Raw genomic sequence first — 12904 nt, 5'->3', positions numbered from 1 at the left:
GGGAATAAGACAGAAGAAGAATCGACCCAGAGATTGTCTTATTACTTTAAGATCAAAGGAGGAGCGAGATAAAATACTGAACCTGCACTACCAAACAGCCCTTCGAATTGAAGACTTTTTTATTGAGATTTTTAAAGACATCCCTAAGAGTATCTTGGACGCAAGAGGACATTATAAGGACCTGGTGACACTGCTGAAGAAGAACTACATACCATTCAGGTGGGAATTTCCCCAAGGCTTGTCTTTTAAATATAAGGGAAAGAAGAGAAGAATAAAGACTGTAAGTGATAAAGACAAGTTCTTGGGAGAGCACGAAGAAGACCTACAGAAAGAGACATTTCCAGGACAGGGGCATCCATCATTGGACACGAACACGGCACCACCGACGGACGAGGAACAAAAACAGGGAGCTGTAGGAGGAAGGAGTAAATAATCCCATCATGGCTCTGCAACTTCTAACCTGGAATTGTAACGGCTTAAACATTCCCAGGAAGAGAAAAAGTATATTTCATGCCTTAAAGAAAGACCAATTGGACTTGATTTGCCTACAAGAGACCCACGTGACAAGAGCACACAGAAAATTACTAATAAATAAAAGACTGGGACAGGAATTTATATCTTCAGACAGAGTAAAAAAGAGAGGAGTGGTGATCTATGCAAAAGAAAAATTGCAACCGAAACAAATCTTTAAAGATGATCAAGGAAGATATTTGGCAATTGAAATTCAATCTCAAGGAGAGAAGTATTTGATAGTGGGAATCTATGCACCAAACGAAGGGAAAGCTGAATTTTTTAAGAAGTTGCATGAAATCTTGATGGACCATATGGATTACAACTTAATTTTGATGGGAGATATGAATGGAGTAGTTTCAACAAATATGGACAAGGCACAAAGACAGGTAATAACAAAAGATGGAAGACTACCAAAGACTTTTTTTGAAATGACTGACAATATGAACTTGATTGATATTTGGAGAACAAAACACCCATTAGAAAGAGAGGGAACCTTCTTTTCTGAAGCCAAAATGACATGGACAAGGATTGACCAAATCTGGGTGACTAGCAGTATGGCTCCGAACATAAAAAAAGTAGAAATCTGCCCAAAAACTTTCTCCGACCATAATGCTGTAAAGATGGTGATGAGGCAAACAACAACTGGTTCCTTCAGATGGAGAATGAATGACACCTTATTCAGAGATGAGGAGATCTGCAAGAAGGCCCAAAAAACCTTGAAAGACTATTTTGAAATCAACTTAAGGTCTGAAGTAGAAAAAAGAATAGTATGGGACGCAAGCAAAGCCGTGATGAGAGGGTTTTTGATTCAGCAAAATACTTTAAAGAAGAGAAAGCAAAATGAGAAAAAGGAGAGAATTTTGGAAAAGATAAAAGAAGGGGAAAAACAACTAAGATCGAAGCCAAAATCCCAAGAGATTTTAAGAGAAATCAAATTTCATCAAACACAATATATGGAACTGATGAATCAAGAATTAGAGTGGAAAATTAAACAAATGAGACAAAAGACCTTTGAATCTGCTGATAAATGTGGCAAGTTACTGGCTTGGCAAATAAAGAAGAGACAAAAACTCAACACGGTAACAAATATAGAAGTGGAAGGAAAAAACATAAGCAACCCAGCGGAAATTAGGAATTGTTTTCAGAACTACTTTAGACAACTTTACACACAAGGGCCGCAGAAAGAAATGGACATACAACAGTTCCTCGAGGAAAATGGGCTGAAAAAGGTTTCGCAAGAAAGTAAGACAATATTGAACCAGGAGATATCAGCACAAGAAATAGAAGATGCCATTCAAGGCATGACGCTGGGCAAATCCCCCGGACCGGATGGACTGACTTCCAAATATTACAGAGTTTTGAAGGAAGGGTTGATACAACCTCTGAAGGAAGTCTGCAATGAGATTATGGAGGGGAAAAGGGCACCCGATACGTGGAGAGAGGCCTACATTACACTTATACCAAAGACAGAGACTGAAAAGACCCAACTTAAAAACTACCGACCCATCTCGTTATTGAATGTGGATTACAAAATCTTTGCTGACATTTTAGCAAAGAGACTGAAAAGAGTTTTGATGGAGGAGATTCACGGGGACCAAGCGGGCTTTCTCCCAAAAAGGCATTTGTCGAACAATGTAAGGAATATAATTGACATTTTGGAAAAGCTGGAAGTGAACATAAACACTAAAGCTGTTTTGATATTTGTGGATGCCGAGAAAGCCTTTGACAACATTTCTTGGAGTTTTATGTTGAAGAACCTCCGGGGGATGGGGGTAGGCCAAGGGTTTGAGAATGGTATAGGTGTAATATACTCTGAACAGAAAGCCAAACTAATTGTAAATAATGTGGTTACAGAAGAGTTCAAGATTGAAAAAGGGACACGTCAGGGGTGCCCTATCTCCCCATTACTTTTTATATCGGTCCTGGAGGTTTTGCTTAATATGATTAGGAGGGACCAGTTGGTTAAAGGGATTCAGGTCGGAGCTAAACAATATAAATTGAGAGCATTTGCAGATGACTTAGTACTTACATTACAAGAGCCAGAAGCTAGCACGAAAAGAGTTTTGGAAATAATTCAAGAGTTTGGTCAAATGGCAGGATTTAAATTGAATAAGTCTAAGACAAAGGTTTTAGAGAAAAATTTGACACAGATAGAAAAGGAAAGGTTTCAGAACGAGACAGGGTTAACTGTGGTTAAAAAAGTGAAATATTTGGGTATAAATATGACAGCTAAAAATGTGAATTTGTTTAAAGATAATTATGAAAAAACTTGGAGAGAAGTGAAAAAAGATTTGGAGATTTGGTCCAACTTAAAGCTTTCCTTGTTAGGCCGTATTGCAGCTATAAAAATGAATGTATTGCCAAGAATGTTGTTTTTGTTCCAAGCATTGCAAATAATTGATAAAATGGATTGTTTCAAGAGGTGGCAAAAAGACATATCTAAATTTGTCTGGCAGGGCAAAAAGCCCAGAATTAAATTTAAGATATTAACGGATTCAAAGGAAAGAGGGGGGTTTGCCCTGCCAGACTTTAAACTTTACTATGAAGCGGCAGCTTTCTGCTGGCTGAAAGAATGGCTACTTCTTGAAAACACAGACATTTTGGATTTGGAAGGTTTTAATAACATTTTTGGGTGGCATGCATATTTGTGGTATGACAAGGTTAAAGCACATAAAAGTTTCAAAAATCATATTGTCAGAAAAGCACTATTAAATGTCTGGGTCAGATATAAAGACTTGCTGGAAAATAAAACTCCAAGGTGGCTGTCGCCAATGGAAGCTAAGGCAGTTAAAAAGTTAAATATGGAGTCCAAGTGGCCAAGATACGGGGAAATTTTGGAAAAGGAAGGGGACAAATTGAGATTGCAGAGTTTTGAGAAATTAAAAGGGAAGGTGAGAGACTGGTTGCACTATCATCAAATAAATGAAGCGTTTAAACTGGACAGTAAAATTGGCTTCCAGGTGGAAAAATCAAAATTGGAGACAGAACTGTTAGAACCCAGTACTAAGAATTTGTCCAAAATGTACAATTTGCTGCTGAAATGGAATACACAAGATGAAACGGTTAAATCGGTCATGATTAAATGGGCTCAGGACATTGGTCATAATATTTTGTTTGCTGATTGGGAAAAGTTGTGGACCACCGGGATGAAATTTACGGCATGTAATGCCTTAAGAGAAAACATTATGAAAATGATATATAGGTGGTACATAACCCCAGTCAAGCTTGCAAAGATTTACCATTTGCCTGACAATAAATGTTGGAAATGTAAAGAAACTGAAGGTACATTTTTTCATCTTTGGTGGACTTGCCCGAAGATTAAGGCATTCTGGGAAATGATCTATAATGAACTTAAAAAGGTATTTAAATATACTTTCCCCAAGAAACCAGAGGCCTTTCTCTTGGGTATTGTCGGCCAAGGGGTGTTAAAGACGGATATAACTTTCTTTATGTATGCTACAACAGCAGCTAGAATACTCATTGCGAAGTACTGGAAGACGCAAGAACTACCCACACTGGAAGAATGGCAGATGAAGGTGATAGACTATATGGGCTTGGCAGAAATGACGAGCAGAATCCGAAACCAGGGAAGAGAAGCAGCGCAAGAAGAATGGAAAAAATTCAAGGACTATTTAAAGAAATATTACAAAGTTAATGAAAGTTAGAATGATGTTGGACTGGAAAGTAAATGGTTACTATTAGTAATGGTTAAGACAAGGAGAATAAGGAAGAATAGTCTAAATTTAAATTAAAATAAGGGAAGATTTGCTGAACAATCGATAAGAATTTGGAATACAGAAAGGGGAGGCATGAGGAAGTCGGGGAAGATAGGATATGAAATTAGGATATGAAATGATACATGTTTTTTGTTTTGTTTTTGTTTTTGTATGTTTATGTTTGTTGTATTGTGTTTATATGGAAAAATAAAAATATTATAAAAAAAAAAAAAGAGATTCCCTCTTCCTGCACCTTTTAAAAAAATGTTGCCTGGAATTATATCTTGAAATGCAAGAAACAGCAAGAGGATAGCCTGTGCCTGTATTTGGCTGTACTCAAACAAATTCTACCAAGCAAAGCAGGAATCTCAACTAAAGCATCTATGACAGATGGCCACCCAAACTCCAGTGATAGCGTTAAAATGTTTATTCTTTCTTTCTTCAAAATATTTATATACTGAGTTTCAGCGAAAAGTTTTCTGTGTGGTTCACACACTACAAGATGGCTCACAAACAAGCTTCAATAAAGTTTATTACAGTATCGACAAAGGCCAGCTTTCACATGTTGTTCTTCCACCCTCAAGCAAAGGAACCGACTCCTTCACCTTCCACCTAATTGTGTGCAGAGGTTCTGCCTGACTTGCAGAGCACCTGTCCCTGCTCCCCCAAAGACCAAATTAAGGAGTAGATTAGATAATGCCCAGGACAGGTAGCCAGGGCTTCCCCTGTCACATTGTTCTTTTGCCAGACAGCTGACTTGGTAGCAACTGGAATCCTCACCAGATGGGACTTGAGAGAATTGCCCTCCTCCCTTGCCAATGCCACTCCCCCTGCTCCCATACACAAATCTCTTGACTCTTCTAAAATATTAGGCTGCTCTGATCATGGGCAAGAAGTAAAACACTTGTACTAAAATTCCCTTTTCTATATTAATTCAAGTGACACTTTCTCTGCATTCAATTTGTCGGACCTCTTCACATTTTAGACTGGTTGAACAAGATTCCTGAATTAGCAGTTTAACCGCTGCAATTTAGTTTTCACACACTGTATTTTATGATGAATTACTTTGGTGGCAATAAATTTGATGAAGAGCAGTTTAATCCTGTACATGTCTACACAAACTTGAATCGTATTGACTTCAGAGGGGCTTTGAAAAAGAAAGGAAGATTTAAGCTCCACCCTTCAATGGATTACTAGGTGGTCTAGGTAAATACATACAGGATTGCAGCCTAAGGCAGTCGCTGCAGCAATCAGCTAAAGTAGCATATTATACTCAGGTGCAGGAGGAGTAATGCTTTAGAGTTACAAAATTGCTTCCATTGTTGCACATTAATCTTCTATCTAAGGTTTAATGAAATTCAGTTCTGCACAAGGTGAGGAAGCCTCTCTTCACATTACGTAAACATGAATCAGCTAGTATAAAAAAAATCAGCCAGCAATGTATGAATACATTATAGGAAGATGCTAGAATATGGGGTGTGTTTATTCCACCTGTTTGTGGGATGGTCTATTTTCATTGCTAGTAGCTGGAAAGTTCATGGATAGTTGTGATACGGTCACATTCACCTTTGGTCAGTGAGGTGAAAGTGTCCATGGCAGAAATGTGACCCTCCTACTTGTGGTTTCTGTTGGTTCAATTCTAATTGTTTCAGGGCCAGACCAAGACATTTTGGACTCCAAGATGACAGACCCTCCAAGAGTGCCCTGTTTTCCAGAGACAGTCCCAGATTTACAGAAGCCATCCCAGTTTCCAATGTGATCCCAGAATGTCTTGCTTTCCCTTAGGATGTCCCAATTTGTATTGGAGAAATGGAGTTATGTGACCCCTGAGCCAAGGAGATAAGTAACTATACAACCTTTAGAAGACATCTAAAGGTAGCCCTGTATAGAGAAGTTTTTAAATGTTTTAAAGTTTTACTGTGTTTTTGTATACATTGGAAACCACCCAGAGTGGCTGGGGCAACCCAGTCAGATGGATGGGGTCTAAATGTTGTCACTGTTGAATAGGATGTCCCTATTTCCATCAGATAAACATTGGAGGGTATAAGATGAGGGGGAACTGACTGGGGTGCCATGAAAGGGAAGCAAACTGTTGGCTATTTAGCTTATTACCATTGCCATGTTGATGCCAGGGGGTGGGGGTGGGGGGGGGTAGAAGAGGTACTTGTGGTATTTTCAACCACAGATGTCTAAATAGCTTGCCTTGCCATGACTACTGTTGCTGGAGAAGCTATTTCCCGTTGCACCTCAGGTAGTGAAATGTTGTAGTCTGACCCTGCTGATGGAGATCACTCACACAGGGGACTTTCCAGGGAATACTTTCCTGAGGTCCCGCAATCTCTCAGTCCTGGAGCTGGCCCTATGCCAAGGGCTGCTTGCTGGTGTGTGTCTGTTTTAGGCTGTTCAGAAGTGGGTCAAATGTTAAAAGTCGGTCAAAAGTTAAAAGAAGATGAAAAGAAACATGTTGCTTAAATGCTAAGGGACAAGCAACTTTAAATCATATAAATCCATATTAAGACTCTTATGCAAATGTAATCTGCAGTTGGAAGCACTGTAATTAATGTCTTGTTTTAATTATTTCTCTGCTTTACCACATTTGCTGTTGCTACATTAAGCCAACTCCCATATATTGTGTAAAAGACCCACTGCACTATTCTTTTAAAGCTGATATCTATTTATTTATTTTCCAGGATTGTATCGGATAAGAAGGGGCAGGGAATGGATGCTAGCAAAACTTTAAGCTGCGTTTAAAGAGTAGTTCCACACATTTTATCAATCACTAGGGGGCTCCAGTTGCTTACTTCTTACAACATAGCTGATGGTATCAGGTATCAGAGTAGATCAATGTTCTTTTTTAAAAAGAGTATTCTTATTATTTTTTTGAAAACAATTTTTTATCACATACAAAACAACATAGCTCCAAACATAACAACCACAATGTTTTAGAAGATCAGATCACATTGCTGTAGTTTAGAGGCTAGACCAAGGTTGCTTCTACACTGTTTTAAATCTTATGTAATCACTCACTGTATGCCATTTTTAAACTAACTCTGAAGGCACTGGTATGTGCATCAATATGCTTAGAGGATACCCTGGAGGATATGCACTTTGCATTTTCAAATCTGAGGAGGGAAAGTAACCCTCTTTCTTAAGCCCGTTTAGAAATTGGGGTTGCCAACCTTTGAGGGCCTGTGAGCCAACTTTGCAATTCTAGAGTGTCATGCTGTTTCTTGCCCCCCCCCCGAGCTGTCTCCCCCATCACCACTAGGCTGAATAAGAAAACACACACATGCACACTTCATTTCCCCAAAGAATCTGAGTAAAAGTTGGATACAGAATAATTAGAACAGCTCATTTTGAATTCACATTGTGTTACTCAAACCACCATCAAATTAAAGCTTTCAGTGGCAGACTGCACAGTAAAAACCACAGATCTCAGACCCGTGTGTGAGAAAAAGGTAGGAAGCCATTTTATACCAAATAAGACCAATGGCCTATCTAGCTGTGCCTCTCCAGGATCTCAGACAGTCTTTCCCAGCCCTAACCTGGAGATAAAGGAGGTTGAACCCAGTGCCTTTTGCATGTGCTTCACCACTGAGTGATGGCCTTTCCCCAAGACAAGGAAAGTTCCTAATTACAGATAAAAGACAGCAGTTGTACATAAAAATGATCAACAGCCAAAAATGGCAAATGATGGCTTATTAAGCATTCTACCACAAGTCTAAAAACAAAGGAGGAAATTTCAGTTTCTCCTGATCATAGCTCAGATTTCTGTTTGCTATTTCAAAAGTCTGAAATTATGGTTCTTATTGATAATTTATATATATATATATATATATATATATATATATATATATATATATATACACACACACACACACACACACACACCACTTTGAGGGTTCTTAAATATATACTCAAGCGGTGCATACATTTTATTAAATGAATATAAATTATATATTAAAAGATTTCTTTATGTCTGCATGCAATGCTACCCAACAGGCTTTACTTTATGATGAACAGCCTGTAAATAAAAATGTTTCTAGTTCTCAGTGACAGGAGTCTGGAAATATTGGCTGATAGGTGAACACAGATTAGGCAGCAACAAACTATTTTAACAACAGACAGTTTCACAAAAAGGCTTTGTGTGGGAACAAAAAGAGGAAGAAAGAATTAAAAGTTGTTTGACAGCAGAAGGTTATTTATAAAGCTGCTCCTATGCCCTGCACAGAGACTTCCTTTTAAAAACCTATTGTGACTTGAGATCGGGGGGGGGGGCAGTGTGTGTGGAAACCACTTGCCACCTACAAGGCTGTAAATGAAACTCTTACCCATGAGCTACAGTAACGGAAAAGAAGTGTTACATAAGAAGCTTTTAAGGCAACCAAATGCCTGTGCAACATTTCTGCACAACATTGCAAGCTGCTGCACAGTCCTTGCCTTAAGGAGCAGTTTAGTTCTTCAAGGTAAGTGAGAACTAGACTATACCATATAAAGATAATTTTTTCTTGTGTGTGCATTGGGTTATCTGCTGTGTGTCTCTGATGTACACCCTTTATGAAACCAGTTTAACTGAAGAACTTGGGTGGAAATTAAATGTGCATTATCTTATTGGGTGAAACTTACCCAATGGCTTTCAATGGTTCTCAGAATGCTGATTACTTTACTGAAGTATGACATCCATTTATAACCTCCTCAAATTAAAACAATGCCATCTTGGACCCACTGCATACACTTGGTTGGTTATGGATCAATGCGCTTCATGGTTGAAGCTGTCTTGTCCTAATTGAGCGGGGAGGGGGTAATTTGTTATTGTTGAGTGGATTTAATTTTGTAGCATGCATTTACAAAAATGGCAGATATTTTTGTGTCAAAAATATAACTGAAATTGAACTTAAACCATATACTAAGAGAAGGAAAGATCAAGGAACCAAATCCACCCTTAATTTCATATAGATGTAATAGGTCACATACACAGCAATAGCTGACTAACTCTGACTGTGCAGTAAGACATGCACCAAGATTTATGCTCTCCAAGATTTTCTTATAGTGCCAAAAAGCAGAGTAATAGTAGATGGACAATACTATTGCATTTCTAGTCAGCTCCACACAAGCTGTGCAGACGATGTTTTTGAGTGTCCTTTCCTCTGCACACTCTTCCTATGCAGAGATCCATTATCTCTAGGAAGAGTAGCTGTAGGCAATGGGTGTGAATAGCTGGGCAACATCCCTCTAACTGTAAAAAAGGGGGGAATGTTATAAAGAAATAGTTTAAGAACCTGAAACCCCAAAATAAAAAGAGCAGAACTTCTCTGCTGTTATTCAGAAAGTTGCCAGGAACATTTTGTAATTCTCCTCTACCTCGCCCCCGCCACCAAAGAAACCCCATTGCTGTTTGATTCTGTGCCTTTCTTAAATAGAATAAATAACCTCTCTTCTGTTTCCCTGAAACCACTGCCATTTTCTCTCTTAACTAACAGCCTTCCAACTTATACTTGAAGCATAATGTTCAACTGTTTCCTAAGCCCTGTAAACATCTGTAGGATGAAAGAGAACAAACAATCCATTATGTATTCTCTGATGTCAAACTTTGTGGCACTTCTTGTTTCTTGCCATTTGTATGTTAACATAAGCTGTGATTAGAATGTGAAAGAAAAGTAAGTATGTGGCTAGGTCATCTCAGATGATATGCAGCCTACTCGCCTCCGACATTACTTTCTTCGGATTTTTCTACTTTCCGTTTTTTCTAGATCCAGAGAACCTTTCAGGGCAAGGGCTGTAGTTCAATGATAGAGCACATGCTTTGCCATGCTAAACTTCCATGATTTTCCTTTTTAAGGGGGCTGCAAATGCTCTCCCCCCCAGAATCAAATGAGCACTAAACTTGTGCTCCATTACATTCCATTAGTTTTCAAAAAGTGGCTTTTACATATTGTGAAAGCTCAAATTTAATGTGCAAAATAACAAGGAAATGTTAGGAAATCAGAATCAGCTGCAGTGTGAATGCAGGCAAAGCTTCACAAACCCCATCACACTCTGGAATTAGCATGCATTTAATGACCTAGAATTTATTGCAATCTGGCTGGTGTTTCTTATCTCCCTAGTAGCTGGTGATGGTTTCAGTTGTACTTTACAGACTTATGTCACTTGCTGTTTGCTCCTGTTATACCATTCTCTTACCTGCCACATTGTGCTTCATGCTAGCTCTTTCTCTTTTCCAGTTCTAGAGGATGTTATCAGAAGGGTACCTCTGTATAATTCCTTATCATGATCTCATGAATTACAAGCTCGCTTGCAACCAAGGAGAAGAGACAGTACATGAGATGAGGTCTTTGAATGGCATCACCTATGAATCAACAGAGGAAACACAGGACAGAAATCTCTTTTGGAGATGTAAGTCTGTTGGCAAGTTCATCTTCTCTGTTTGTTCCAATGAAAACAGAAACAGCAGAAGGCAGGTGGATACACAGACTCCAAATCCAGTACTGGAAAGGCAAATATCTCCAGCTGTGGAAATCTGTACAGGACCTGCTATCAACAGAGACACTTACCTGGTTCCACCTTCTTGTAAAAGCATTTGCAAGAATTACAATGACCTGCATATTGCTGGTGACCAGGTACTGCCTATGAGTTCAGTTAAAACAGATTTTACCTATGACAGTGGGATAGGTCCATTCCTGGAGTCATCAGAGATACCACCACCAATGGAATCCATACCAGTGCCACCTGCTGAGGTCCCTCACAAGCCAACCAATAGGTATTCTTCATGCTGGAGAGTGGCTAGCATCATGCAACACCAGCAACCCCTCTCAAATTCACTACTGAATAACTACTTGGAGGAGAAGGTGGTGGAGCTGTACAAGCAGTATATCATGGATGGCATGGGTAGCAGTGCATCCCCTACTCAGATCTTGGCATCAGAATTCATAATGACCAATGTAGATCAAATCAGCATGAAGCTATCACAAGAAAGGAACATGAAGACCACCCAAGCCAAGGATATGGTCATTAACTGCCTATTGCGACTAGCCAGTGGGAAAATCTCCACTGAAATGAGCACTCCTAGTCTTCACATTTCTCAGTTTAGCACTGTGACTAAATAAATAAAGCCTGCACCTAGACATTTCTGAATCACCTTTGTTAAAAGTCAGTTTCGTTTCAGTAAGGTGAAGTCCCTGGGATATGGTCAGAGCACCAAATACTAACTATTATATAGGCGAACTCCTGCAAGAAGGCTTGGTTTGTAAACCATACAGAAACCTTAGATGCCCCCCCCCAAATGTAAATGCTTCATGCTTCCTTCCAGTAAGCCTACTTCCACATTTCCACATTTTATTAACCCAAATGTGGTTGTTGTCCCATTGCATCACACTGTTTTGTATCCTAATGAGAAGAAACATTGGCCCTGTTGCCTTGGCAATGGGGACCATTTTGTGTCCACCTCCCTTCATCAAGCAGCAGTAGGTTGGAGGAATGGTGGCTTCAAACAGGCATGAAGAAGAGAGTTGTTTCCCCATTGGAAGATTTTGCAATTAAAAATTAAACCTCATGGGAATTCAGCACAGTACTAATTCTAAATATCCCTTTCAGTGTGTACCGGTAATTATTTTCCTCCCTTCCCAATACCTTGAGCCTCCAAGTGCATTTCTACCCCCTTCTTGGTTTTAATGTATCTATGTGGTATTTTTGTCTGTCTGCTTGGGTGGCTTTAAGTCACTTTGGTTTGCCCTGGGCAATATAAAATGACTAACAAATTTAATAAACCAACCAACAAACAAATAAACCATTGTGTAGATGACTGTGTGTCTGCCCAGGTGGTATAGGACTGCATGACACCTTTATCCCAGTGCCTACTCTGTCCTTGCTTCTCCCATCACACCTTGAGAACTCCAGAAATTGCCAGAGGGTCCTATAGAGCATCTGTGGACCCTGATTGCTTGAACTCCTGATTCTGCCTGAGACAGCTTTTCCAAAAATGATGGCATTCCCTTGCCCACTCTCTTGTTTACATTCCTATTACTTGTATTCTCTCCCCCTGTTTCCCTGTGGAATTCCTGGTCCCTCGTGTTCCTTAGCCACACTTCCTTATTGCAACTAAAGCCAACATATGTCTAATTGAAATGACCACATATTGTCCCCTTGCCTCCCTACCTCTACCTCCTTTTCTCTTCCATTTTAGACCATAAGCTCTCCCCACCCCACTGTGTCATATCTGATGATGAGGACTGGTGTAACTGGTTTGACTTGACTTGAAACTTTGCATTGCACAGGGTATCAATTGTCATAGGTCTTTGCCACTTGAACAAAAGGAGAAACTTGATTAGTTTTCATTTTTTATTATGTCATCAACAAATAAATTCTTATCACTAGTGGTCCAGTGAATGGAATGAAAATGTGATTGCGGTGAAGATCAGTTAGTCATGACCAATAAAAATAAAGATGTTTCATCTCAATATTTTTCTCAGTGAGTTCAGACAGTTTTTGGGCAGCCCTGCAACAATGGAAAGCCATACAACAAGGAAATGATATTATGGCCAAGTATGTTAAAAGCAGACCTCCCCCCCCCGACCCAATTTTGCAGTGATACTTTCAATTTCCTGTAATTTACTTTTTCTTCTCTACAGTTAGAAGTCTGCGCCATAACACTCAACCCACACTTATTCCTACTCTCACAG

The 12904-nt window shown here is 39.3% G+C and overlaps 1 protein-coding gene across 1 annotated transcript; it reads left to right on the top strand.

The window, feature by feature from the left end:
- Positions 1–8512: 8512 nt before the first annotated feature.
- On the top strand, positions 8513–11350 carry TASL (TLR adaptor interacting with endolysosomal SLC15A4). Its single transcript, XM_083612086.1, has 2 exons — positions 8513–8695; positions 10451–11350. The coding sequence occupies exon 2, from the start codon at positions 10460–10462 to the stop codon at positions 11330–11332; it is 873 nt and encodes a 290-aa protein (XP_083468212.1). The 5' UTR covers positions 8513–8695; positions 10451–10459; the 3' UTR covers positions 11333–11350.
- The last annotated feature ends 1554 nt before the right edge of the window (positions 11351–12904 follow it).

Source organism: Podarcis filfolensis (genome assembly GCF_964270895.1).
Source record: "Podarcis filfolensis genome assembly, chromosome: 4".
Lineage (NCBI taxonomy): Eukaryota > Metazoa > Chordata > Lepidosauria > Squamata > Lacertidae > Podarcis > Podarcis filfolensis.
This window is presented reverse-complemented; position numbering and strand designations above follow the sequence as displayed.

Excerpts from the sequence above, each read along its gene's own strand:
- TASL (XM_083612086.1), top strand. The coding sequence starts at position 10,460 with ATGTTATCAGAAGGGTACCTCTGTATAATTCCTTATCATGATCTCATG.